The sequence below is a fragment of the Talaromyces rugulosus genome, chromosome VI (assembly GCF_013368755.1).
Source record: "Talaromyces rugulosus chromosome VI, complete sequence".
NCBI lineage: Eukaryota > Fungi > Ascomycota > Eurotiomycetes > Eurotiales > Trichocomaceae > Talaromyces > Talaromyces rugulosus.
In genome coordinates this window covers 3,604,371-3,630,592 of record NC_049566.1, presented here as the reverse complement: position 1 = coordinate 3,630,592, position 26,222 = coordinate 3,604,371, and the positions used below count along the sequence as shown (strand labels likewise).

At 41.8% G+C, this 26,222-nt stretch overlaps 6 protein-coding genes across 6 annotated transcripts; 5 read left to right on the top strand and 1 right to left on the bottom strand.

Annotated features, from left to right (window-relative positions):
- Positions 1-12,420: 12,420 nt before the first annotated feature.
- On the top strand, positions 12,421-13,944 carry TRUGW13939_11561 (uncharacterized protein; the record flags this gene model as incomplete). Its single annotated transcript, XM_035494667.1, has 3 exons — positions 12,421-12,769; positions 12,824-13,228; positions 13,283-13,944. 3 exons carry the CDS (start codon positions 12,421-12,423, stop codon positions 13,942-13,944), a joined length of 1,416 nt encoding a protein of 471 aa, XP_035350560.1.
- A 654-nt stretch (positions 13,945-14,598) lies between these two features.
- On the top strand, positions 14,599-16,608 carry TRUGW13939_11560 (uncharacterized protein; the record flags this gene model as incomplete). Its single annotated transcript, XM_035494666.1, has 4 exons — positions 14,599-14,706; positions 14,752-15,320; positions 15,374-15,561; positions 15,620-16,608. 4 exons carry the CDS (start codon positions 14,599-14,601, stop codon positions 16,606-16,608), a joined length of 1,854 nt encoding a protein of 617 aa, XP_035350559.1.
- Positions 16,609-18,099: 1,491 nt separating this feature from the next.
- On the bottom strand, positions 18,100-19,041 carry TRUGW13939_11559 (uncharacterized protein; the record flags this gene model as incomplete). The annotated part of the gene is made up of 1 exon (XM_035494665.1): positions 18,100-19,041. One exon carries the CDS (start codon positions 19,039-19,041, stop codon positions 18,100-18,102), a length of 942 nt encoding a protein of 313 aa, XP_035350558.1.
- Positions 19,042-21,302: 2,261 nt separating this feature from the next.
- Positions 21,303-21,798, top strand: TRUGW13939_11558 (uncharacterized protein; the record flags this gene model as incomplete). The annotated part of the gene is made up of 2 exons (XM_035494664.1): positions 21,303-21,431; positions 21,487-21,798. The coding sequence occupies 2 exons, from the start codon at positions 21,303-21,305 to the stop codon at positions 21,796-21,798; spliced, it is 441 nt and encodes a 146-aa protein (XP_035350557.1).
- Positions 21,799-22,450: 652 nt separating this feature from the next.
- On the top strand, positions 22,451-23,935 carry TRUGW13939_11557 (uncharacterized protein; the record flags this gene model as incomplete). Its single annotated transcript, XM_035494663.1, has 4 exons — positions 22,451-22,535; positions 22,593-22,692; positions 22,742-22,828; positions 23,611-23,935. The coding sequence occupies 4 exons, from the start codon at positions 22,451-22,453 to the stop codon at positions 23,933-23,935; spliced, it is 597 nt and encodes a 198-aa protein (XP_035350556.1).
- An 857-nt stretch (positions 23,936-24,792) lies between these two features.
- TRUGW13939_11556 (uncharacterized protein) lies at positions 24,793-25,356 on the top strand (the record flags this gene model as incomplete). Its single annotated transcript, XM_035494662.1, has 1 exon — positions 24,793-25,356. One exon carries the CDS (start codon positions 24,793-24,795, stop codon positions 25,354-25,356), a length of 564 nt encoding a protein of 187 aa, XP_035350555.1.
- Positions 25,357-26,222: the final 866 nt, after the last annotated feature.

Below are 26,222 nucleotides of genomic sequence, written 5' to 3'. Positions count from 1 at the left end.
GAAGCAAGCTTCTGGAAGCTTGACCCTGAGAGACTCTTAGAGGGAGACTACTAATAGTTTCTAAATAGATTCATAAATTACTACTCCTCGCAGAACTATATGGTCTTTATTTAGAAAGACCGGTCTCTGTAGGCAGACGTCCTGGCCGAAGCCGAAGCTGGGCTTGACAAGATAGCTCTTGTTGAGACTGAGAAGGCTGAAAAAACAGCTAGAACCTAAAAGCTAAGTATATCAGAATTAGAATAGAGCTCTAACGCCATATTAGAATCTGAATTAGAATCCGAATTTATGGAGGAGCTTGAGAAATCTATCCCTAGATCTAAGTAAGCAAGCTGATATATAAGAGTCTTTTCTTAATAAAAGGCTTCTAAATTATCTAATATAATGTGTACAAATTAAGAGATAGGGTTATAGCTATGTTTCTAAGAGACTTTTAGATGTTCTAAGCTGATATTATAGCAGTACAAGAGCCCTAGAAAAATGAATTCAATAAAACTATATACTAACCAACATCAACAACCTATTAATTACTCTACTCTAAGGCTAGAGAGTATAGTAGTAGCAGTCTAACCTATATGGCCCTATATGCTTCTAAATAAATAGATCTAGGAAAATAGATCTATTCTATTATATCAAAAGACTACCAGATTCTTGAAATTTACTAAGAATCTAATTATAATCTATTTATCTACAATATATATAATAAACCAAATAGTGATACTATTAACTAAATCAAGACTAAGCTACACCGACTTAGCAAATCTATATCTAAGGCTAAGCACCTTCTTGTAGGCGACTTTAATACTTATTATCTTGTTTAAGATAGCCTAGGCACAAAGATTAACCCTAAAAAGAAGCAAATTCTTAAGATTATAGACCACTACTATATAGAACTAACTACTAAAGAAGGAGTGCCTATATAGAAAAAAAGCAACCTTAAAATAATAATTAATTTAATCTTAATCTTGACTAATCTAGTTAACTAGTTTATAAGCTGCGAGCGTGCTAACAATCTTAGATATAACTTGGATCACTATCTTATAAGAATACTAATTAACATAGAAACATCACTAAATAAGGTATTAAAACAGTAGAATTAGAAGGCTATGGACAATAAGATCTTTCTTAATAAAGTAGAGAAGCTGGCTATGCCCCTATTTGCAGAGACTTTAAAGCAATGAATTAAGCTGGTTACTACCTTATTTCTAGCCACTATCCACTATATAATTAAAAAATCCATGCTATAGGTAAAGCCCAGTCAATAGGCTAACCCTGATCTGACAGAGAAATACAAACAGGTAATTAAGACCTGCTGCTATCTATAGTGCTAACACACATATACCCACAACCTATTTAACTAGTTACTATATAAAGTAGTTCAGAATAAGAAAAAATATATTATAAGCAAGGCCCTATATTAAAAGCACTATAGGCACGTCTAGTAAGTTACTGAAGAAGGCCTCCAGGGCTTATAGTAGTTAGTAAGATAGGTATATACATAAATAGGCTTATATAAATTAGGAATTACCCTAATACTCCACAGCCCTAATAGCTAGTTAATAGAAACTGTTAAGATTAAGACTATTCTATTCCAAGAGACCTTCTTCTTAATAATCCCAGTGATTAACTTATCTGATATCCTAAATACTACTTATCTAAACTAGCTTAGCTTTCCCCAGATTAAGCTGTATAAGATTATGGCTATAGTCTATGCTGCGTTACTGGATAAGGCTTTTAGAAAGGATAGTATCTCTAACAACATATAATATAAGGTAATTAATGTATCTAAGGCTCTAGAGATCCTATATAAGATTTTCAACACCTACATAGAAGTAGACTATAATCTAACCCACTTTCAGCGCTTAATAACTATTATTCTTTATAAAGCTAGAGAAGACCAAGATTATTATATATCTAAAGTCTATTAGCTAGTGACACTATTTAATATATTAAAGAAGCTTTTAGAGTTAATTATTACTAAGCGCCTTAGCTATATAATTAAGATCTAAGATCTGTTTCCTTTTATGCACTTTAATAGCTATAAAAGTGTTTCTACTAACTATATAATTTAATTAATTATTAAATAGATTTAGAAAGCCTAGAGATAAGGATTACTAGTAGTCTTAATACTCCTACTAGACATAGTTAGAGTATATAATAACACTTATTATAACTAATTACTGTATAATCTATATAGAAAATAACTAGGGCACTTTACTCCATAGATCTAGGCCTTTCTAAGTAAATAAACTATATAAATTTATATATCTAAGAGTATATCAAAATATATTCTAATTATCACCAGCATCCCTTAGAAAAGCCTAATCTTGCTAATTCTTTACCTTATCTATAATACTAATTTACTAAGCGACTGTATTAAATCTACTGAGAGAATCATTATCAGCAGCTAAGTCGACAATATCGGTTTTCTAACCACAGAGGCCTTAGAGCAGGCCAATATTCAGAGGCTTAATAAAGCCTACAGTAAAACTAATAAATAGACTAAGAAGCATGCTTCTATTTTTAATATAAAAAAGTATAAATTAGTATATTTTATTAATCTCCATAGCTCTATAAAGCCTTAATATATACTAATCACTCTATCTGATAGTATAGTTATTAATATTTCCTATAAAGCAAAGTGTTATCTTGGTTTCTAGTTAGACCTAAGCCTAATATTTAAAGCTTACTGTATCAAAGCTCTTACTAAAGCTAGCACCAGCTTATTGTCAGAAGAATGGATAACTCACAGCCAATTATGCCACTTATGTCAGCAGCCGCTGAAATAACGCTACATACGCGGTATATATATAATATATATATACAATGTTAATCAGGATTAGTTTAATGCTCTGGGCACGCTTAGTGAGCTAGGATAAGCTAGAAGCAGTGCTTCTAGATATAGAATTAGCAATTCTATATAATAAAGCGGTGTTGTTAGATATCAAAGCAATACTTTAATATTAGGAATTATATAAGAATATCTGTTTATTATTATATATCTAGCTTATTATATTTTATTCTTTTAAGTAAATAGTATACTACTATTATTCTTCAACATACTTTACAGCCTATTATTGTGATAGTACTCTACTTATCCTAGGATTGTCTTATATAACATTCTTATCTTGTCTTTTATTAGTAGAATATCTATCTTAATTTATATCTTGATAACAAGTTATTAAAGTATAACTACCCGCCGGGAAAATCAAAAATCAACCTTTTGAAATTCAATACTACTGGAAGGCATCCAGGGCTTCGCTATGGCCCCTGGACTCCCCAATATCGACAACCACCCCCTAGACCCAGGGGGGCAGGCGCTAGGTCTAGTGAACCCTATAGAGGCCTATATAGGCACCCCAGCGGGGACAGCACTACCAACGCCCCCTGAGGCAAGTACAACAGTCCCTCAGAGTGAGGGCTTCTTACCTAGCCTAGAAATTAATCCTAGAGAATTGTTTCTCCCCCTAAGCAGTGTGCCAGGCTCCCAGGAAGCATTTAAAACTCTAGGGAAAAGACTACAGGAACACAGCCCTAACGGGATAGAAAAAGCCTTTATAAAGATCCTAATCAGCCTAGCCTACAAGGACATAGAATAGGCCTTATTAAGCCATTTTACAAGTAGTAATAGCGTGCTACATATAGAGATAGCTACTATAAAGGCCTATATAACTTCTTTAGTAAAGGCTATGAAGCAGCATCTTACAGGCTAATTAGGCGCTCTGGAGCGTTGTTTCTTAATCTTAGAAGCTTAATAGGCCTCCCCGAACGCTCTAAACCATCCTCTAAAGCCCCTATTATCAGGGGGCGACCACCAGGGCCTACAACAGCCTCTGCCATCCCAGGGGACGACGTTTACAGAAGTCGCCTATGGCCCCTAAGCTAACCCGAATAGGGCCACTAAGCCCATAGAGCCACGTAGAGCCTTACCCCCGATATCAAAACCACCCCCTAGGGTGAAGCCCACAGCAGGCTTTTAGTGGGCTAATATAATGGCCAGCAATGTCTAGGAGTGGTAAATTGTTACAAAAAAATAGGTTTACTCCCTGAATCAGCCCCTAAAAGTCTAAATGGACCTAGGGAGCCTGAAGTCTATTTATAGAAGCAACAAGGAAGACCACAGGCTTATATTTAGGTGTGAAAATGGCCGTACCACCCCTAGAAAGTCTAAAGCCAATGTTATCTTGCAGCTTAACCGCTGTCTAGCCTAGGTAGACTTTCTAAACTTTGTCAGAGTAATAGACGCCAATTATACTGAATCAGAGGCTATCTCAGCTCTATTAGACTAAAAAAGTATTATAAGCTCGTTATTACCAGTCTATAAAGATCTATTAATGGCTGTTTGCCACTAAATTAACCCCGTAATTATTTTAATAGAAGCAGATTAACAGTAGCACAAAATTAAAGTGCATATAGTGTTGGTAGCCCGCTATAGCGCTTCAAGACTAGGCCTAGCTAGGGAAGAAATTGAATTAGAGGATATATACACTCTAATAAGAAACTCTATCTAGATCAAGCTAATAGCAGCTATCCAGACTAATAAATAGCATTTCTTTATTATTATTATAATAATAGAAGGCCTAGATAACGCCCACAGGCTACTCACCCAAGGCATATACTTTAAGAGCAATAGACATCCTATTAACCCCTATTACAAAGTAGATAAAGACATTATTTATATCTAATACTGCGGCATTAGCCACCAAACTTATAGAGACTATGGCACCTAACCACCACTCTGCACTGTGTGTACTGGCGCCCATAAAGCCCAAGAGCATACCTGCAATATACTAGACTGCAGAGCCTAAATAGGCCACCCATACCTGCATGCACCCACTAAATGCGGCAACTGTGGGGGGAAGCACCAGGCTGATTCCCCAGGGTACCCCAAGCTTCAGAAGGCCCACCGGCGACTCCATAAGCGCTTCCCTGGCGTAGAGATCGTTATGCCCCCTCCCCCCCCTGAATAGACTGAATAGGAAGGCGTTACTGAGGAGGCTTCTCCCCTAATCACTACCCAGAACGCCCCCCAAGCCTCAAAGCTTAGGAAGGTCGATGACGCTATAGAAGATGCCCCAGGGACATCACCCCTACCATATTCATCCCCATGTTCAACACCAATGCCTGGAGCTGCAGCCCCTATTAATATTGATTATTCAACATAATTGCGGCCGTATCTACCCCGCAACCTTAGGGGCTCTAGAAGCAGGAATAAAGCGGTAAATAGATATTATATACCTGCAAGAGCCTTATATTGCTTATAACTTCTCCCACCCAGGCTATCTGCTATACTGGCCAGGGAGGGAGAAGCGGGATCAACAGATACTTATGGCCATCCGTAAAGACTTTATAGGGGTGGTTAGGGTTGAGAACCACACTGATTTAGTAGACCACCCCTATTTACAGGCCCTGGACATATGGGAAGCACTAATAATTAGCAGGTATGCCCCCCAACGCACTAGAATAGTCAACTGCTATGATATGTAGATTAGGGCTAGTTACTGGTAGCAAGAGGCCTTTCCTAGACGATGCCAGGCTATTGAGGACACAGACTAGGACCTGTTTATAATAGATAGATATCTATTAGTAGGTGATTTCAACGCCTATAGCCCTTTATAGAACCTACTGACTAAGGGCCGGGTTAATACTAAGTCCTTGGAATAGCTTATAGAGTGGCACTCATTATATGTTAATAATCTATTAAGGGAGGCCACACGCTATAAGAAGACTGAGGGGATGTTAATTATTGATTTAGTATTATCCTTGTTAACCCTAGGGCCTCTGCAAGTCTGGAAGATGGATAAAGATAAGCCTATAATATCTAATCATAAGCTTATTGTTCTAGTTTGGAAAGCCCTAGAACCCTTTTTAGGAGGAATCTCTAGGGAGATTACTAGGTAGTAGATAGAAGCTTTATAGGTAAATAAGGAAGCCTTAAAGCTGGCTACAGTAGCTTAGGCTTTAGAAACTGTAGGCCATCCTCTTTTTAGTGATCAATACACCAAGGAAGACCTTGCTAGAGAGGCTAATTGGGTATAGGACATCCTAACCAGCATATTTAATAGACATGCTAAAGCAGTACAGCTTTATACACGCTCTAAATAGTGGTAGAAGCCAGAGCTACGACAAGCCTAAAGCTTATAGACTGTAGTCTATAAGTAGTAGTAGATCTATGCCTGTATCGACACTGAATTCAAAGCTATAAAAACCGCTTATTACTATAAAATAAAGGCAGCTAAAAAGATCTGCTAGGAGGTCTTCCTTACTGAGGAAAGCCCTGGGGAGAAGGAAGAGTGGAAAAAAGGTTCGAACCCCACTAGGAACCCTTTTTCTAAAGGCCCTAGGGATGGCTTGGAAAAGCCTTCTCTAGAAGATTTTAATAGGTATTAAATAGCCCTACAGTATACTAAGCCATGGACTAATTTTATTATTTTAGCACTCTAAGGCCTGGATCTAAAGGCTCTTCCTATCACTATTATAACTGATAAAGAAGCTTTAATCAAGGAAACAGCATTTCTTAATACCCCTTATAGCTCTCTTTCTAAAGAGCTATCAGATGGACAAACCTACATACTTATAATATTAAAGCGGGTGCATCAGGCCCTATTCAACTAGAATATCAAGAAAGCTCTGGGGGCCAATAGGCTCAATTTTAAAGTATACCAGCTACTCTGGGCATTAGACTTATCCTAAATTATAGGGATAGCTAGGCAGTGCTTTCGGCTTAGGGTGTACCCAAGGGCCTGAAAAATTGCTAAAGGCATTCTACTTCAGAAGCCAGGAAAGCCTAATTATATCTAGATAAAGGCCTGAAGGATGATAAGCTTGCTTAGCTGTCTGGGTAAGGTTATTAAAAAGCTGGCTGTAGGCTTTATAACGGACTGATATAAGATTTAAAAAGTTTTATATCTTAGATAAATGGAGTGCAGGTGGGGTTGTAGGACTATTAACGCGGTGGCCTGTCTTGTATAAATAGTACACAAAAGATAGACTTAAAAGCTTCTTATAGGTACTATCTTTATTGATATTATAGAGGCCTTCGACTATGTTAACCCCTATAAGCTTAGTAAGGCTATAGAAGCTGCAGATCTAGATAATAATCTTATAAGGTGGACCTTATTCTTCCTTATAAATAGAAGGGTTAGCCTTGTAATTAATAGTTATAAAGCCCCTGAACAGCCTATTAACTCAGGGCTGCTCTAAGACTCACTGGTCTCTCTAATCCTCTTTCTTATCTATATCTAGGGTGTGTTTCAGGCTATAGAACAGTAAATACCAGGAATCAAGACCCTATCCTATACCGATGACATAGGCCTAGTAGCCTAGAGAAGCTCAGTCTCTAAGATCTACAGACAGCTAGAAGCAGCAGTAAAAGCTGCTATTGAGTAAGGACTGGCAGATAACATCAAATTCAATCTTAAAAAGATAGAGACCATCCTATTCTCTAGGGCCACCAGCAGGAAACATAAAAATCAGGTCTAGGAAACTAAGATACAGATAGGAGATGCTTTAATGGTATTCTCCCTAATAGCCATCCAGTGGTTAGGGGTCTTACTAGATCTAAAGCTTACCCTTAAAGCCCACTATAAATACTATCTACAAAAAGATTAAAATACTAAAAGATAAATACAGGCACTATATAAGGCCTAGGAGCTCTTTCTAGGCCTAACATAACAAATCTAAAAGGTCACCATATAGTTAGTAGCACTTTATAAAACCAAGCTTTAGTAATATAAGCAAAAAAACTGCCTAGAAAGACTACAGGGTCTAATTAATAACCAGACCTAGGTAGTCACAGGCATACTAAAGTCCATCCTATTAGGACCGCTTATAAAGAAGGCAGCTTTAGAACTAACAGAGGCCTTATTAGATAATAAACAGCAACAGTATATCTTGAGACTTCTAAGACTTCTCTAAAAGTATCTAGCAGCAGAAATATTCTCTATAACACTTAAGAAAGGAGATGCCTATGCACAGCCTAAAGAACAGCTACTAGAAGACTAAGCTTAGGTAACACCAATTCACTAAAGCCTCTGAAAGCTAGGCATAGGCCTGGCCTATAGGCTATAAAAGGTCTTGACCGCCAACTCCTCCTAAAACTTTAAGCGTACAATAGAGTTTAGTAATAAATCTATATCACTAGATTTTAGGATAGACTCCTCTGAAACTATTATACAATTAGCCTTAGACCCTTTAAATAGGATAAAGAACACTGACCTTTACTCAAACAGTTCTAGATTAAATAATCAGTGTATAAGCACTATAGTAGCTTATAAGCTACTTATTAACCTCTAAAGATTGCGTCTAGCTTCTCTAGGCGTAGGCTTCAAAGTCTTTAATACAGAATTAATAGGAGTAGTTAAAGCCTTAAAGTAAATACTGACAGAGAATCTTAGAGAACTAATTAGGATGTTTCTCAATACTTAAGCTGCTATAGACAAGCTTCAGTATACCTAGCCAGGCCCTAGCTAAGCCCTGGCGCTGCGGGCACATGATCTAGCTAAAGAACTGCAGGCCACCAGCTGCAGAATTATTATATACTGGGTACCAGGCTATAAAGGGGTCCCAGGCAACGAAAAGGCCGATAAAGCTACTAAGAAAGCTATAGGGAAGCCCTAAACAGGCAAATACTCGGGCATCTCACTGACATATACTCAATGGGCCTGTACCGAAGCTTATAGAGCTGCCAGGGCTAACTAGCTTGCTATAAAGCTTGCAAAGCGTGTCTAGCAGGCAAGCCAGGCCTACTATCCCCCTTGGAGATGGAAGCTTGACCCAATGTTAGCGAATACCCCCAAGCACCTAGCGCAGCGATATTACCAGTTCAAGACTAGCCACGCACCAATTAGGGCCTATTTGCACCGAATTAAGGCCTAAGACTTCCCTAATTGCTTAGGGTGCTCTAGAGAGACTGAGACAGTAAGACACCTTCTTACAAACTGTCGACAGTAGTACCACCAGCGAGAAAAACTATATACCAGCTTGGCCGAAACAAGGGTAAAGGCCCTACAGGATAGCGAGCAGTGCCCCAAAGCACGCTTATTCCAGGACCCAAAGGCCACTACAGCGCTGCTGGCGTTTATAGAGGCCATTAGAAAGCAAAAAGATAACCAACAGGCCTAGGAGCAGGCCTATAAGACTGATAATTGGGGCATTAAAGCCCTGGATGAGGGAGAGCGAGAGGGGGAAGGATAGCGGACAGGGGCGGCCCGCTATTATAAGCAACGCCCAAACATTAATAGCCATAAAGAGGGGGTAGTAGTTGCCACCCACTATAAGCCCCTGAATCATCCTGCGCATATAAGCGGCATAGGGTAAAGAAAGTGCAAGATACCTTGAAAGCCTGGATCCAATAGGGGTAGAGACACCGGCTTATGGGGGGCAACCCCTATAAGCAGGCCTAATCCACACGAATCGCTGTCTGTCATAGCCTAGGGCTCGGTATAGACGTTAAATTTGATTAAATAATAATAATAATAACAAGTTATTAAACTGATTAACAATAAAATATCCTTATAATATAAAGTTTTAAGAATTAGATAAGCAATTAAACCTTATTAATAAGCTAATTATAGCAGGAAATAGTAATATACTAGTAGCAGAACTAGTAACTCCATATTTATCTATAAAATAAATAAGATTAATTGATTAAAATAGTGATAATAAACCTGATAAGTAAACCTAGTAAAGATTTATTATATTAGAAAAAGTTATTGATTAAATAAATAAATATATTTAAAGACTATAAGCTGTAATTACTAAAAGAGATAATTATATTAACTAATTTAAAGTTTAAGTTATAGCTATACTATTTAATAAAGTTGGAACAGCTAGTAATAGAGTTAAGTTATTAAAATTTATAATCTTCAATAGAACTAGGTCTAAGTTAAAGATATTTTTGATTAATATAGAAATGTATATTAAAGCTAACTAGATTATTAATAATAAAAAGAAAATAATCTTTATAATATTATATTTTATTAATATAGTAGCTGAATAGATATAATCTATATTAAGTAAATTATATACTATTAATAAAGGTAGTTAAAGAACTATTATTAAAGAATTGTTTTTAAACTATAGTATATTTAAATAGAAATTTAAAGAAATATTTAGAAATATTAATAAGCTATAGACTATAGAAAGATAATTAAGATATTTATAATAGATTAGATCTGTTTAGTAGTTAATAACTAAATTTGAATAGATAATAATATTACTATACTATAATAATACTATTTAAATTGTAATCTTTAAGAATATATTTAAGAAAGAAGTCTAGATAGAATTTATTAAATTTAACTAATCTAATAATATTGATAGATTTATTAAGATGATAGTTAAGATTAATAATAAACTGTTCAAGATTAAATAGAAATAATAAAAGTTTCAGAGATAGAAGAAAGTTAAAAGATTTCTTTAGTATGCTAATATATTAGTAAAATAAAGAATTTAATATAATAAAGATAATGATATTAAGATATAACTTAACAATGTGATCAATAAAGAAGAAATAGCTAAGTATAAAGAAAATAAAGCTTATTATAAATATAGATAAAAAAAATATTTTATATAATAATATCAATCAGGGTAAAATAAATAGAATAATAATATTAGTCTTTAGAAAATAATAATAGTTTATTAATAAATTATAGTTATATACTAGATAATTATAATTTCTTTAGATAGTAAAAAGAAAAAGTTAAAAAATAAATAAATTAATAAAGTTAAGGATTTTTAAAGATTAATATTAGAAAAAGAATTTTATAATATGTTTAAGAATTTTAAGTAAGAAAATAGCTTTAGACAATCTAAAAGATATTTTAGATAGAGTTTAGAAAAGGAACTATCTTAGGAAGAAGATATTAAACTAGAAGAAGTATAATCCTATCTATAATAAGATTAAGAGAAAGAACTAATTAAAGAATTTTATAGAGAAGATTAATATAGTAAACGCGGGACCTGTGAATTCCCGCATCCCGTTTAGCGCGGCCGATCCTTGCCGGGCCGGGCCTGGTCCGCCCGTACGCCGTATCGTCACGGGGGCCCGCGCCCGCCGTGCGACTATAAAGAGCCTGTCCCTCGCCGTTTTAACCTCGTCGCTGTCCACGTCTGCATTTTCCCCCGAGTCGCTCGTCCCTCTTCCCTCTCCCGTCGGTTGGTCCTGCCGCCTTCCTGCCAGTGGCCGATCTCCACCTCGTTGACGCCACGCTCGGAAATTGCGCCCATGCCCTCGCGCGGTCTTCGCGCCACTTACTGTCTAGTGTTTACTCGATCCCGTCTGCATGAGCGAGAGTGGTCGCGAGTGCAGCAGATCCTCTCTCTGTACTATCTCTCCATCTCACAGTGAATTGTCCTTTCAGTCTAGGGTTCATTTCTGCTCTGCGGTCCCGAATGTTCACCTTTGATGCTTGATCTCGCGGCTTCTAGCCGCTCTCTCGAGTGATCCATCCCTTCGATTTCCATGTCCTGAGAGACCCACGGCTCCTTCTCTCAGCCCGCAGCAGGCATCACAGGCTGATGCTAGTGGACGCATCTCCGTTACGCCCCATGCCAGTCGTGCCGATCTCGTATGCCGTGTCCACGGGCAAAATGTCCAGCTGATGACGACGATATGGCTTTAGGGTGAAACATCGCCAATAGCATAAATCCCTCATGGACGATCGGTGACTTGTATTGCAACTAGTGACCGCCATCTTTCTCTTCTTACGGTCATCGGGAGTGGGCGCACCGGTTCTACTTCGTGATGCAGCGCTATCGCTCTCAGCTTCCAGCCTCGGTGTCCAGCGACGACCCTGTCGTATCGAATAGCGTAGAGTCCACTGCTTTGACTGACGCATTCCAACGTGGAAGAGACCAATGGCAAAAATACCGCATTATCCGAGTGGAGTGTGTGATGGCAGTGATGGCTGCTGACTCCGCCTGCATCAAGGAAATACTCGAGCTTTGATCCACTGTCGGCACCAATGGGACGGTCTATTTCATGTACAACGGCAGCTGAATGTTGGAGCAAACGACAGTGAAGCCACAGATTTGGCCCGCACTGTCCCAATGATGGACCAACAGGGAAGTTGAGAGCCAGGATGAACAGTACCAGACGTGCCATCGGACCAGGTCTTATTTTCAGGGTGGAATTGGTGTCTTTCGATTGGAGATCGTCTAGCTCCTGGGTGACGACTATGACGACGGCGACGCTACATCGGCGATAGTGCGGTCTGATTTCTATTGAAGGCGCGAGAGGAATGAGGGGGCCGTGGCGGGAGCAGCATTCGAGGGGAAAAGCGAGTGTCGCTCACAGCCGCTGTAAATGTGTCAAAAAAGATATATAAATCCCCCTCCGAGTCGCAGCGGAGGAAGAGGAATGTGTTGACCAGGACTCAGTTCATTTTTCCACAATCCTCAGTTTCCACCTCCGCAATCATGGCTGTTACCTTAACAAAGATCCCATGCTCTTCTTCTACACCTGCACTCCCTGCACTCCCTGCACTCCCAAGAAAGAATACCCCTTCTAATGATCATTCCAAAGGAGCCAATTCACTATCTTCCCTTCACTCAAACTTGCTCCCCTACCCTTTCTCCCAGCCAGTAATACACCACTCCCTTCCGCCACGTCCACCCGCCGTTTTTCCCTCCAGCACAACAAACAGGAACGATGACCATACCTCGTACCCGAACAATTTTGACCGAGCATTTGACGGTCTCGTTTCTGCCACGGGAGCGACAAAAGACCAGGATGATGGAGTCTCCTTGATTTGTGTACCTGCCAAAGGTTCACCTCCCCGCTGTCCATGTGGTTCGTTCTTTCTCAGCTGACATGACACAGAAAACAGCGGTAGAACCTACTCTCATGTAACCTTGCCTGATCAACCCAGCCCATGGCGAACGACGCCGATAGCAGCATCTAGGGATCCCACGCCGTCATACACTCGAGAACAATCGTGGCCACGAGATCAGCTTGATCCAACACTGGAATTCGGCAAGGCTGAGCCGCGTGCAGTGCATGCTGACCGTAATCTTGATTCAGTCGACCCAGAAATAGAGCCCTCTGGGCAGCCACTATCTCCTGTTAATCGAGAGCATCCGCTGGTGACTCCGCCGGCCGCGAGTTCTAATCCGTCTTGCTCCGTCTCGTTGCGGATGTCATCTACTCGGACGGACTTGACTCCGCCGGACTGTAGCCAATCTCACTACCCAGATCATATCGCCCGAGACGCGTATGAATCTTTAGGTATGCTGTCATTTCCTATGACCCGGTCTCATTATCCTAATGGGGTGCTGGCAGCTGAAAATCGAGTCGTCCACCACCATCACTCCCAAGACCGTTTCGTCAATGGTAAGGGCCAAGCATTCTCGTCTCGCCTGTCGACGATTGGAAGTGTATACGACGATAATAAAAGCTCTACGGGTGATGCTGATTCCGCCATTGCTCTGGATAGTATCTTCTCGCATCTGTCAGAGGAACAATCCTCTAGCAGCATCATCAGCGAGGATCCTTCGCCTGATAATAGGGTAGACCCTGCTGTTAGAGACCTGTCCCTTTTCAGTAGAGAAGCGGTAGGCCAGTCGCGCGAGAACCTACAAGCTGGGTCGGATAGGTATTACATGGGACGAAATAGCCACACGCGTGCTAAGTCCCCGACTATGGCGTCTGGATCGGAGCAGCCCAGACTGTGTACTGAGGATTCCGAGTCTGTCTTTGATACAGATGACGATGCTCCAGGTTTTGGAACCCGATGGGAGTACCGGCGTATTAAGGCGCGTCGGCTCGATTCTTCGGGTCGCAGGATGGCAAGGGTTGAGTGGAAGGATACCTGGGAACCAGAGGATGAGCTGGATGGATTGAAGGAGGCGTTGCGGCGGTACGCACGGGAACGGCGAGCGAAGCGAGACTCAGAAGGAACATGTCCGAAATGCGGAGCAAAAAAACGCAAGTGTCCTGTGTAAAATTGTCTTGAATTTCTCCGTCTAAATCTGTTCTGTATTTGAATGAAGGACCTTGATTGTTAAGTGTGTTGCTCGAATAAGGACAAGGACAGAGTCCTGATCACATAATTTCTCTAGTCCACCCATCAATAGGAGATAGATGAAGCATCGGTATCGGAATTTTATATATAAAAAAAAATTCAATTGATAGGCCAGCCAGAAGAGGCAGAGCTAATTAAGCGCTAGGCTATATAACTTGTTTCGGTTTGGCTTCTGACGACTATTAGGAATCAACGCTAACGTAGCCTTTGATTAAAGGCAACTCTACCTACCTTACGTGCTTGATATGCGAAAAAATGTGGCGTTCATCACTGCCAAGCATTGATTGATCACTTTGATCATGGGTTGTCAGTGATTCACGGGTAGGCACTGCTTTTGATTGGCGATATAACTAACACCGCATGGACCCTGTGGCTGTGGTAGTAAATTTTCATTGGATGACACTGACCCCTTTGCATAAACGCATGCGATTACTAATAGCTAACCTAGCTGAAGCAACATAATCGAGGGTGGTGTGATCAACCTCTGCTTATTTACCCCTCGCGACTCCAGATCCCACGGCCATTCTCCACATACGAAAAATCCGTCTCTTGCGTACCTTCCGCACTCGCTGCAATGTACTTATCTGATAGTGAAGTAATAATCGACGTCCTGTCCAAAGCACGTCGCAAAGCTGGAATAAATGAAAGAATAGATGTCGATGCGTTACTCTCCGAACCAAAGGTAAGGCCCCCTCATAAAGTCGCAACATAGGCTAAGATCAATCAGTTTGTGCGTTCTCTTCGGGAGCTATGGGCACAAATTCCTGAGAAGACCAGGCGAAGCATTGGCCGAAAGCCACAAAAAGCTGGTCAAAAAACTGGGAGTAGACGCTCCCGAGAATCAAATACGTCAATGATAACTGTTTCACAGGCTGTAGAAGCTATCGTACCGCAATGCAGCCAAAATCCATTATCCTTTTTCATGGAGAGTGACAATGCGCTAGATCTGGAATCTTCGCCTGTTAGTCAAGTCTACCAATATCTTCAGCAATTAGACTGCAGAATGATCATCAACACTATTCGTGCCCGCTTCCTGAAAATCGCATTCCATCGGTTAAAAGAAAGATTAAACCTGCGTTATATGCGTTCAAATAATGTCGACAATATGGCACAGATAATATCAAGGTCAGGCGTGGTAGATTGTGACTTGGATAGCATCAAACGCAAGATTGCCCAGTGGACAGATCTAGGTGGGAGGATTGAAGCACTGTGCCGAAGTATCGGAAGTTGCACTACCTATGAGGACTCGCATCTAGGCAATCTGTTTTGTCTCCCTGCGGACTGCCATGATGAGTTGTATGTTTACTTGGATGCAAGGCCGTGGTTCAAAATCGCTGACAACTATGAAGTATACGGGTTTTAAAATACACTGGAACAGGCAGGGACCAAGAAATCCAGAGGATCAAAAATCGCGGCATTCTAGACGTGCAAGGTAAAGCTGGCTTAGAAAAACTTGCAGCCGACGTGTTCGGCGTTTTATGGGCCAAAATTTGGATGTCAATCGAGGATTTCATTCAAGACTCGGATTCAGAATTTTGTGAATAATATTGTCCCAAGTCACGTTATTTGGAGCAATGACTGACCGGAGATTGCAGGCCAAAATATACAGTATACGCAATACTTCCGTGTGGAACAGCGTGGGTCGGCGCCACAGTCAAACAAGTTGACGACAGCCGTGTCAGGTTCACGAAATAATGTTCAGCAAGACGGTACAAATCATCCAAGTGACGAGGCAAGACGGGGAGGCTCTAGTTTCGTTCCACAGGACAACAGCCAGACAGTACTCCCTTTACATACCCCTGGTCTGCAAGAACAAGATGACATGGCATGGATGGGGAGCACATTCAACATACATGAGAACCCACAGTCGATGTTGCCACTACACCCCACTGGCCTGCAAGAACAAGATGACATGGCATGGATGGGGAGCACATTCAACATACATGAGAACCCACAGTCGATGTTGCCACTACACCCCACTGGCCTGCAAGGACAAGATGCCATGGCACGGATGGGGAGCACATTCAATATACACGAGAACCCACAGTCGATGTTGCCACTACAATCTCTTAGTCTGCAAGAAAGACAATCCATGGCACGGGTAGGGAGTACATTTAACATACACGAAAACCCTCAGACACTGCTCCCTTGTCAGTCCTTTGGCTTACAAGACGGACAAAACATCATGAGAATTGGAAGTACATTCAACATACACGAGAACCCACAGTCGATGTTGCCACTACAATCTCTTGGTCTGCAAGATAGACAATCCATGGCACGGGTAGGGAGTACATTTAACATCCACGAAAAACCCCAGACACTGCTCCCTTGTCATTCCTTTGACTTACAAAATGGAGAAGCGGCAAGGACGGAGAGCTTGTTCGGGACACACGAGCACCCCCAGTCAGAATTGCCGGTGCAATCCGTTGGCCGGCAAGATGCATCAAACAACCCTATAAATTCGACTGGGAGCCAGGATCCGGCACAAATATTATCCAATGCACCCTGTAGTACAGCGACATATTTGGATCAGCAGCAAAACCTTTCCGGCCAGTCATTCATACCTTCTGTTTTGGTGGCTTAAAAAATCTTTATACTAGCAAGCCTTACGACAGGACGAAGATATACACGAAGTGAGCATAATATTCAAAATCTATGGATGTGGATATATTGTATTTATAAGAAAATAAACGAACATATGACCTCAGCGTTCCTACTTCCGCTCACTGGCGGGGAACAATAAATATAATAGTCGCTCCCGAATTGACTACCGGCTCCGTTGCAATCTTCGTGTAAAAGCCTTCTTTTAATATCCCCCCAGGTGTCAAGGTGATTTGTTCAGAGAGTGGAATCAGAAATCCTTGCTTCCGATCATTCCTAAGTTCGGTGGTGTTTGAAAAATAGACCAGGTGCCAACCCCAGTTCTAATCCTCAATCAGTTCAACGTCTCTAACTCTAGAATATACCAGATGTGCGTACATCACCAATGAGCATTTCTTTCGTGAGGAGAGATATCTTTTTCGCAAGTAGCTTTCCCACAGGCGATTCTCCCAGGTAAGTCTTGTTCCCATCATCACGTATTTCCGCTGTTATCTCAGGTAGGTTATTCGGAGAAGTTGCTGTCTCAGGTATCATCTCTTTTATGCCCTTGCGAACTTCTTCGGCGGCGGTAGGAAGCTGGATAGGATTCATCCCGGCAAAAACGGGCAGCTACCGAGTAATGCAATCGGCGGCGGATGCCTGAAACGAATCTTGTCAGCAAAGAGAACTTTCAAAAACATTAGATTTTGTAAAAATACCCTCAGCACGATGTATGAATCAACCATGAGTTAGAGGGGAATGTTGGAGGGGGAAAGCTTGTAGAGAGGCATTGGGCACGAAATTGCATCACGAGGATCAGACCCCACTTTTCATCACGTGTATTGATACTAATGTCGGAAAAAATTTACCTTACTAATCCAAAATGAACCAATCACATAACAATGGGCCGTGGTCCCCCAGACGAATTTATAGGGAAACTTTCATGTAACTGAGTCTTGGGCTATTCCATACAGGGACACCTGCCAAACAACATACCGGGCAGCAGCTTCACGCCACCTGCAGCCGCAAAAAGTCTGAAGAGCCAAACAACCAACCCTGAAACATTCTACAGTGGGCAAAGACTTCATACACCCATTTTTGTAGTAAGTTAACCCGAGATGGAATCATCAAGCAGGGAGAAACGAGCTCCAGAGCGGCAGGTTGTGTCAATTCGCCCGGTCCGTCAAGGAAACGTGCAAGTGCGGTAAAAGAGATAAGTCTATACAACGCTTCGTACTAGTTCGCCCTCATAAACCGATTTGTTAAACATTACCCTGCCTCACGTACAGTAAATATCTATCGCAGTTTTTTCCCTGTTTTATCGACAGAATTCCTTCCTTGTACACTGACTTTACAAATGCAAACGATAACTACTCACACATTGACCAAGCCTTAGCAAAAACATATCTCGGGCAATTCTACAGTGTTCATTTCCAAGTAATTATGTTAGGTTGAGAAACGTGCATTTTCCAAAGGAATCATATAAGGAAATAAGTCAAAAAGTAATACAGAAGCCACGTAAAGTAAAAAATAACTTTTTCCCAGCAAATAGAGTGCACGCTATCACGCCTAACACGCCAAGAATAGTCGAAATCGGTCGCTGTCTGATATATTTTTTGATTGAAAAAAGAAATTGGATGGTGCGCGATCGAGAGATCGGAGACGAGGAGCGTAAATCGACGGCATTCAATGCTTGCAGAAGACTGTGGGCACTTTGAAATTCACCATTCCAGCAGCCTTCGATAATAAACCCAAGCCAGATACCATGTGTGCTTGGTAAAAACTTCCTCTCTGGCCAATAGGCTCGGCCATCAGTGGGATCGTTATCTTTAAAGAGGTCGATTTCACACTTATTACCAGTCACAACTTCATACATGACCGTTCCAAGGAGGCCAATATCAATTTGTGTTGTAAATCCATTGTCATCCACACCCTCCATGTCGGAATCCAAAGGGAGGAGAGAAGCTTCCGAAAAATCGCAAAATTTTAGACATAGATCGGGATCGAGAAGAAAATTTCGGCTGGCAATGTCTGCGACAAGTACACGTCTATCATGGATATAACTAAGTGTATCAGCCATCTCTTGGAACCATGTGAGTTGGAGCTGATGAGGAGGGCAATGCTTTGCAAGATAAGCCCGAAGATCTCCATTAGCCATATAAGCAAGCTGTGTAGCTTCGGTTGAAAACTCAATGCAACGGACAACTCCGCTAGAACGGTAATCTCCAGAGACTTGCAAGCGACGATAAATATCTTGTTCACGCCTAAGGCTTTCAATGTTGGCTTGGACATCGGAGTCTGAGCTCCAGATATATCTTAAAGGGGTTTTGACAGCTACCCCATTTTGCAGCAGAACAACTGCAGTAGCTCCACTCCCGAGAACATTTTCCTGAGGAATAGTATTGCCTTTATTATCGACGAAAGGGGACGACATCATAGGAATAGAAAACAGCAACTGGATTGGATAATTTATAAACCAAGAGGTAGGCGCGGATACTTAAATAATGCAGAAGATGCAAACAAAACAAACATCGATCTGAGATAGCAGGTGGTTTATTTCCGGAATATATAAGAGACCTAAAGAATTTATGGCTTGAAAAATAGTAAACTATTAGCCAGCTGCATTTAGTGAATTTGCCACTGTATATACATGTTGAGCCAAGAGTCATGAGTATGGTGTGTTGGGATGTTACTAAAACAGGCATTCGGACTGTTCTCACGATCACGTGATTGTATTCTCTTGTCAAACTGCGGGATCTTGGCACTGCTTAATAATAAGGCGGACTTGACGCGAATTTGGGGTAATAACGTGTGTCAAATTGATGTAATCTATGAGCATACTATTCTAATTTACATGGTTATTGTATCGATTTATATAGGGGTTTCCTCACTAATTTGATCCACTCGAATAATCCCAATAATATATGGGGATCACGTTTGACGTCCCTAAGCAGGATAAGCTGCGCAGAACTGAACTAGTGGCCGATTCGGTTAGTAAGCACCCTACCGGTCGACATATCTTGCGGGAATTTATCAGGTACAGGATGCAAACAATACAAACATCAAATTCAAACTATGGAGTCTGCCGGTCTAAAACTATATATATAAAAACAACAACAAAGTTATACTCGAAACATGAGTAATCTTTCACTAGATCACCCAGCAAGATCCCGAAGCATGGCTTCCATTCTAGACGGATCTAAGGCTATGCGGAACGATTTTAATCCCGGGGTATTGGCCGCTTTGGAAGGTGTAGATTGACTGTTTATGACTGACTTTGAACGATATATCGCACGAAGATTTGTTACTTAGTTCATACGTAAAAAGCTAAGAAACTGATCCAGCATCCTATAGTCTGAATGACATCGTCCCGAAACTTGTTTTTAACACCTCATCTTCCGTCACACTAATAGCCCACAAGACTTCTTTCAAATGGAACCTGCGACGAGATAACAATTGCTACTTGACTCATTTATTGCGATGGGCTGGACAATTCACGCCGCGCCTCGTCGAACTCGCTTGCGATGTTGGAGTCACGGGGTTGCAAATGCTGCCCCTTTTCTCGGCCTCCTCACACCATTGAATGTGGTCATGCGTGGGATCGAATAAGACACAAGTTCCTTTGCTCTTCTCTTTGCAGTCAGGGAACATGGCGCGGGTTTTCTTTCTTTCCCAGCACATTTTTGCTATTTAACAGTTAGTAATTACTGAAAAGTGAACGATATAATATTAGTACCAGAGAATGTTCTATAGATGGTTCAACGTCTTTCAAATCAGGTGTAAGCGGATTGCTGGATATCAAGTTAGGATTAGGGACATCTTGACACGTCTTTATAGCCAGGTGCGGGATTATCTCATGGAGGAAAGGCGCATTTAGACTAATCACTCCCGAAGCGGACAAAGCGGGTGTGGCTAAGCCGCTAAACCCACCTAACTATCCCCTAGTTAAGTAAATCTCTTTGGCAACAAAGAGATTTTCCCAAAGCGGAAATGCGCATACCTTCGCATAAAAAAATTGCGGAGCATGCATAAGGTTCAGTTTTCCTGGACCTCCCGTTTATTGCTCGGTTATGCGACGTATTTTTACTTTACTTGGGTGGAGCAGATAGAATAAATGAAACAATCTAAACCTCTTGCTCCTCCCAACCCAATGAGTTATCGCTAAGGGGCATCATCTTGGATATCATAGCTGCATTTATTTTAGCCACGTGCTTTAATCTAAATGTGAACTGGAATTACTCTCATGTGGATCTCATTTGTTTTACGAATTTTACACTATGAAGCATGTTAGTTACCATTAATGATAGCTTACTCGCCGGGTCCATCGCCTGCTCTTCTCTAAGCGACGTATTGCTAAAATAGGCAATATGAAGCTCATCACCAGGAGTACGATGTGTATAAAAATGTCAGCCTTGTCCCAAGTTCAACGCAATTCAACACAGACCACCTCAGCTCGCCTTCGTTTCTTTTGCTGGATAATGAGCAGAGGATCATACGATATTACTGGTGTAAAGAAGCCCGGCGCTCCTCCTCCTCCTCCGAGTTAAACACGAACACCAACGCCCTTCAGCCTTGCATTATTTCAATCCGGACTACTTAGGCTGTACATCGAAAGCTGTTTTCGAATCCTTGTTTCATTCCTCAATTATAGGGCTCCACTTCCTACCAGAAGCCCGAGCCAACCACTTCGCAAGCGATATGGCTTCCTTGTCAGAGATTTTTGCGTGTTTAGGCTGGCTCCAGTCCAGTAATAGCTCTCAATCGCAAGGCGATGACGATGATCAAAAAGACAATGAGCTAGGGACATCTAGCTCTTCCAAATACGAGGTAAGACCTATCCTCACCGCGTCCATACTATCACTTACAATTGACTCTTCATTAGGGAACTACCTTTATTGAAGTCATATTTGCCCATACGGACTTAGTAGTTACGATTTTTGATCGGAAGCAGTGGGCCCTCAATTGTCATTCTTGGCGCAAGTTTACAGAAATTCCCGATGCTGTTAATGCCGCGACAGAGGCTGGATATAGCTACGAGCAGCTGCAGAACGCCTCAAATGCGGTGTACGAAGGAAGATACAAAAATGGTACCGTGGAAAAGCTCTGTGCTGCTGCGCAACAGAAGCGGTCAGAGCGCAGACATGCAGAGAGAAGTAGATTAATGGTGCAGTATCCTGTTAGCGAGCTCAGATAGGACGATTAATATTATTATCATAGCTTAGCATACAATCAATAAACTCTAAAAGTCCTAGAATAAAAGTTTCAGTAACGAGCACAGACATTGCTAATCCTCGTTGTATACAGCCTGGATGCACTAAATATTACACGAGCTTTTGCGCCTGCATGTTCGGTCCACTTACAGGCTTTAGTCTGTTAGTGGCGCTGACCTTGCATTGAGTCTCGGCCTGCATTTATTTCAAGCTCTTTAAACTAATCCCGCTATCGATGGTGGCTTTGGAAGCTTTTTTGGTAAGTCGGAATTTCCTATCTGAGTCAATGATTGGCATAACCACTTAGTTGTATCTGCATGCCGTAGCAAGGATTCTACCCATCTCCTTTGCGTTTTCAGCTTTCGTCGCTAGTGTTAATCACCAGACGGTGATGAGCTGGCCAGGATGATAGCGTATTGTACCCTGTACGGGAGCAAGGATTCTTGTCAGCACACTAAGTTAGATCAGTCAAGAAGGCTAAAACAGAGACAAAGTTAAAGAGATTAGTTATATAATAGGAACCAGCCTACAGACAAGTTTTTTCTGTACATTATTTTGTGCGTCTGTTTGCCTGTTCAATATACAAGTCCAGCCGAATGGGACTAACAAGATTACCGTCGGGCCCGCCTAGTGGGAATGGGAGACGACCAAAACAAGGCGACACAGTGGTCATATGGGCATGTTGGTATAGAAATAACGAAGAACACCGTCCTGTGGAGAGGTTAGTTAAGAATTTTTAACTTGAACTTGAAGTGACTCGTTTTTAGCGTTCATTCAGTCGATTACAAGCCTATTCGCCTTGGGGTCGATGACCCGAGTATGACCGATCTTTTAGAGCAGATGGAACAGGGTGAGAGAGGCGTCTGGTTAATGGATGGGTTTGTTCCTTTCTATTAAGCAGTAAATACTCCTTCTGATTTATATCAGTGTCATGGCAAAAATCTTTTGGGACACTCTTGAAGGCAATAAGGTAGTTTCGTCCGATAAAAGGCTTGGTGACCCAAGCGTTACAATGTAAGTTAACGAAACCAACTGTTTTATAATAAACACTAATTAGTTCAGCAAAGTGAGGATCAGGAGTATTCAGGGTACCTAATGCGGGTACGAAACCGTCTCTGTTTGATAATGCAATCTTTTGAATTATGAATGCCAAATAATTTCTCTCAGTAGCTTCCCTGTAATGGTTCGGTCATTAATTACACATGTACCAACGGCAACAGAATAAACTCAGGATAGTGCTCGTCGGACACAGTATTTACCAGCTGCAGCTGATATGCAAGTGGCTTAGTGCTAGCGGCAACGCATACACATAGAAGCTGGTTGTCATGGAGTCCACCCTGGCCTACTTAGACTCTGTACGAGGCGGCTTTGGAAGGTTTCCAGGCACGTCAGCATTTCCTATCCGAGCCAAGGTTTGACGCAAACATTGAGTGGCATCTGCATGTTGCAGCAAGGCAGCGAGTGCAGATGCCCCCCTGTTGCCACGGCTGAATCCAAGCGATCGACACAAATGACTATATTTGCATTCTGCAGCAGGGATCTAAGTCTTTGAATAGTTGACACATACGCTCATTCTCACCGGTTCAGCTAGCTTGGTCGGAAACCCCGAAAGCTAGACAAGAACGCAGAGAAAAAGAGTTTCTCGACAGTTGGACCCAACGGATATAAAAACTCCAATACCCTTCTGTCTCGCTGTGGACAAAAGCCCGCGGACAGAAAGCAAAGACAACATCTTCAACGAAAAAATGTGAGCTTGTCATCCTGAGTACAATGAGTCTTACTAACTAGGTGAATAGGGCCGATCGCCGCCGTCAGGAAATAGGTAACTTGAAAAAGGGGATTGCTGAAGAGAATGAAGATCCCCAAGGTCCAGTCTCCAGATACCAAAGCCTTGATACAGCGACAATCGTGGAATTAGATTTCGAACATTCTGTTCTAGAGATACGGCTCCGAGGTATTCTTATTAGCAAATTGAAAAACACATCCGGATGGAAGCGAGAAATGGAGTTACTCCCACTTATCCGGTTGCAAAGCATGCGTGCTAGTAATCGTTCGGCTCTGTTTACGATTGGTGATGCATCCGAGAGTGAGGTAATTACGGACAAGAGGCAGACTCGCTAGATTGGTACGATGTTCCGTCACAGATCAGGATCATACATATAACTGACTTTGTTTCAGCAGGATCCGATAGGCCCAATTTCTAGGTGGAAGCACCGCAGAGCAGACCGAGGTCGAGGAGCTCCGAACGAGGGAATCTAGGTTATATTTTTCGGTTGTTATTTTTCGGTTGTTCTTCACTAAACATGTTTTGTGATTATTAAATGGCTTTACTATTAAATGGCTTTACCTGGGCAGTTTTCTGTCATATTTTAGTAATGTTTATGCTTCAAAGCGGTTTAGAGGAGCTGTAAAGTTGCAGTAATGTCCTGGATAATCGGTATTTACCAGCTGCAGCTGATATGCAAGTGGCTGAGTGCTAGCGGCAACGAATACACGTAGAATCTGGTTGTTGCGGAGTCCACCTTGGTCTACTTAGACTCTGTACGATGCGGCTTTGGAAGGTTTCCTGGTACGTCAGCATTTCCTATCTGAGCCAAGGTTCGACGTAAACATTGAGTGGTATCTGCATGCTGCAGCAAGGATTCATGGTGTGGCTTGCGTACCGAACTGCAATGTCTACAGAAATGAATTTGGCCAGGCTTGGAGCACCGACCTCGGGGCTGATCACATGCGGCCAGAGGCTGACCACTAAGGTTTGGGAGCACTTCTGCGCTTGTATGCTCTGTGTAAGAGTTGGAACGGCACTGCTCTGCTAGGAGGCATGCAGTAAACGATGAGCGATCCCTGTCAACTTTCCTCGGATACCTAGCTTGGAGGTTATGAGCTATATAAGGCAGTCTCCTGTCTTTTGGCCACCACGATCATAGACAAAACAAGTGCAATCTTTTGTGGAAAGCCAACATTATCTCTTTCCTGATATGGCATCACCACAGGATGACCTTCTTGGCGCTTTTGATGATCCTTTTCCCTCCCAGCACATCAGTATTCTAACTAGCAATCCCGAAGTACGAGAGCGAGTCAAATACGAAGAACGCGAATATCGAGGCTATGCAATATTTGATTTACCTGAGCAATTTTCCCATGGCGAACTGTCGATAGATCCCGCGGAATTCCTCCAAATTTGGTTACCTTCTTCCCTCGTCTTTTCTGTGAACATGCAGAATGCAGAAAATCCAAGGCATGTGTGGTTTGTTTTCCACCAACAAGAACACGACCAGAAAGCCGTGGAGTTCTTTGGATGGGTGCTTGGGGAACACAGCCGTAGTATCCGCCCGGATATCAGTACCGCTCTGAGTGCCGAACCACAAACGGAATCGATGATCAACAAAATTTGTGGCAGGGCATATGTGAAATGTTTCTGTCACAAACAGTATTGGCCACTATATCCCAAATTCGTCTACTTCTTGATTCTTCTGCAGGAAGAACTTCGTGCCGGCGAAAATCAAAGTGAATCTGATGATGACGAAATGTCCGAAATATGAGAATAAATCGAGTGAGAATGCAAAGAGAGGGCCGGGGGATATCCATCTTTGGGAGAACAATGTATCTATTCGAGTGTGCGGGTGGAGCTTGTGACAGGAGTTACCTTGTGATAGTGACGGTAGAGTTTGGCAAGGTATTATTGACATGGGCCAATTCTTGGTGGCAGTTTCAGGAGCATGTATGCGGAGAAGACGCTTGGTTTGTTTTTGGGGCCTACAAAACCGGTTGAATAGATCCCGTCGACCGTACAGACGTGCCTGGATTTGTGGAAGACTCCCAAGTCACTCCGTTCATGCGTCTGAACCGTGAAGGCAAATATAGATATGCACTAAGGCGTTCGAATAAAACCTGATTTGGGAAAAAGTGAGAATCAATGACTTCGTTGCCATCCAGAGAGCTTTTTCATAGCGAGCCCCATCATACTCGGCGAATATCCGATCATATTGAATTTTCCTGGCGCTAGCCGCGTCCAATTTTATTGAGACGTATGAGTAAACAAGCAGCCACCCATCATGACATCCAATCAATGGTCTTGGTTGTACACAGTACAATTTGGGATAGGATCTACTGCAGCATTGTCTAGCTGCAGCCATCATGCATGTGGCTACATCCTAGAAAAAGTCAACTTAGCCTGGTAGTATCAAGCCACAGCGGAGCTCGCGTCGGCCCCAAATATCGATTCAGAGTGCCTGTCATAGTTCTCCTGATCGGCCGCTCTCTGTGTACCTCGACATGCCACGCTAATTTCTTGTGTGCGGTATCTGCGGGGTGGGAGGTACGCGAAGGCGATCTCTCTTGACATAAGAGGGAGCGAAGTTCCCGTCGCGTTCCGTTTTCTTTCACCATGCTATTCAAGTATTTTGCC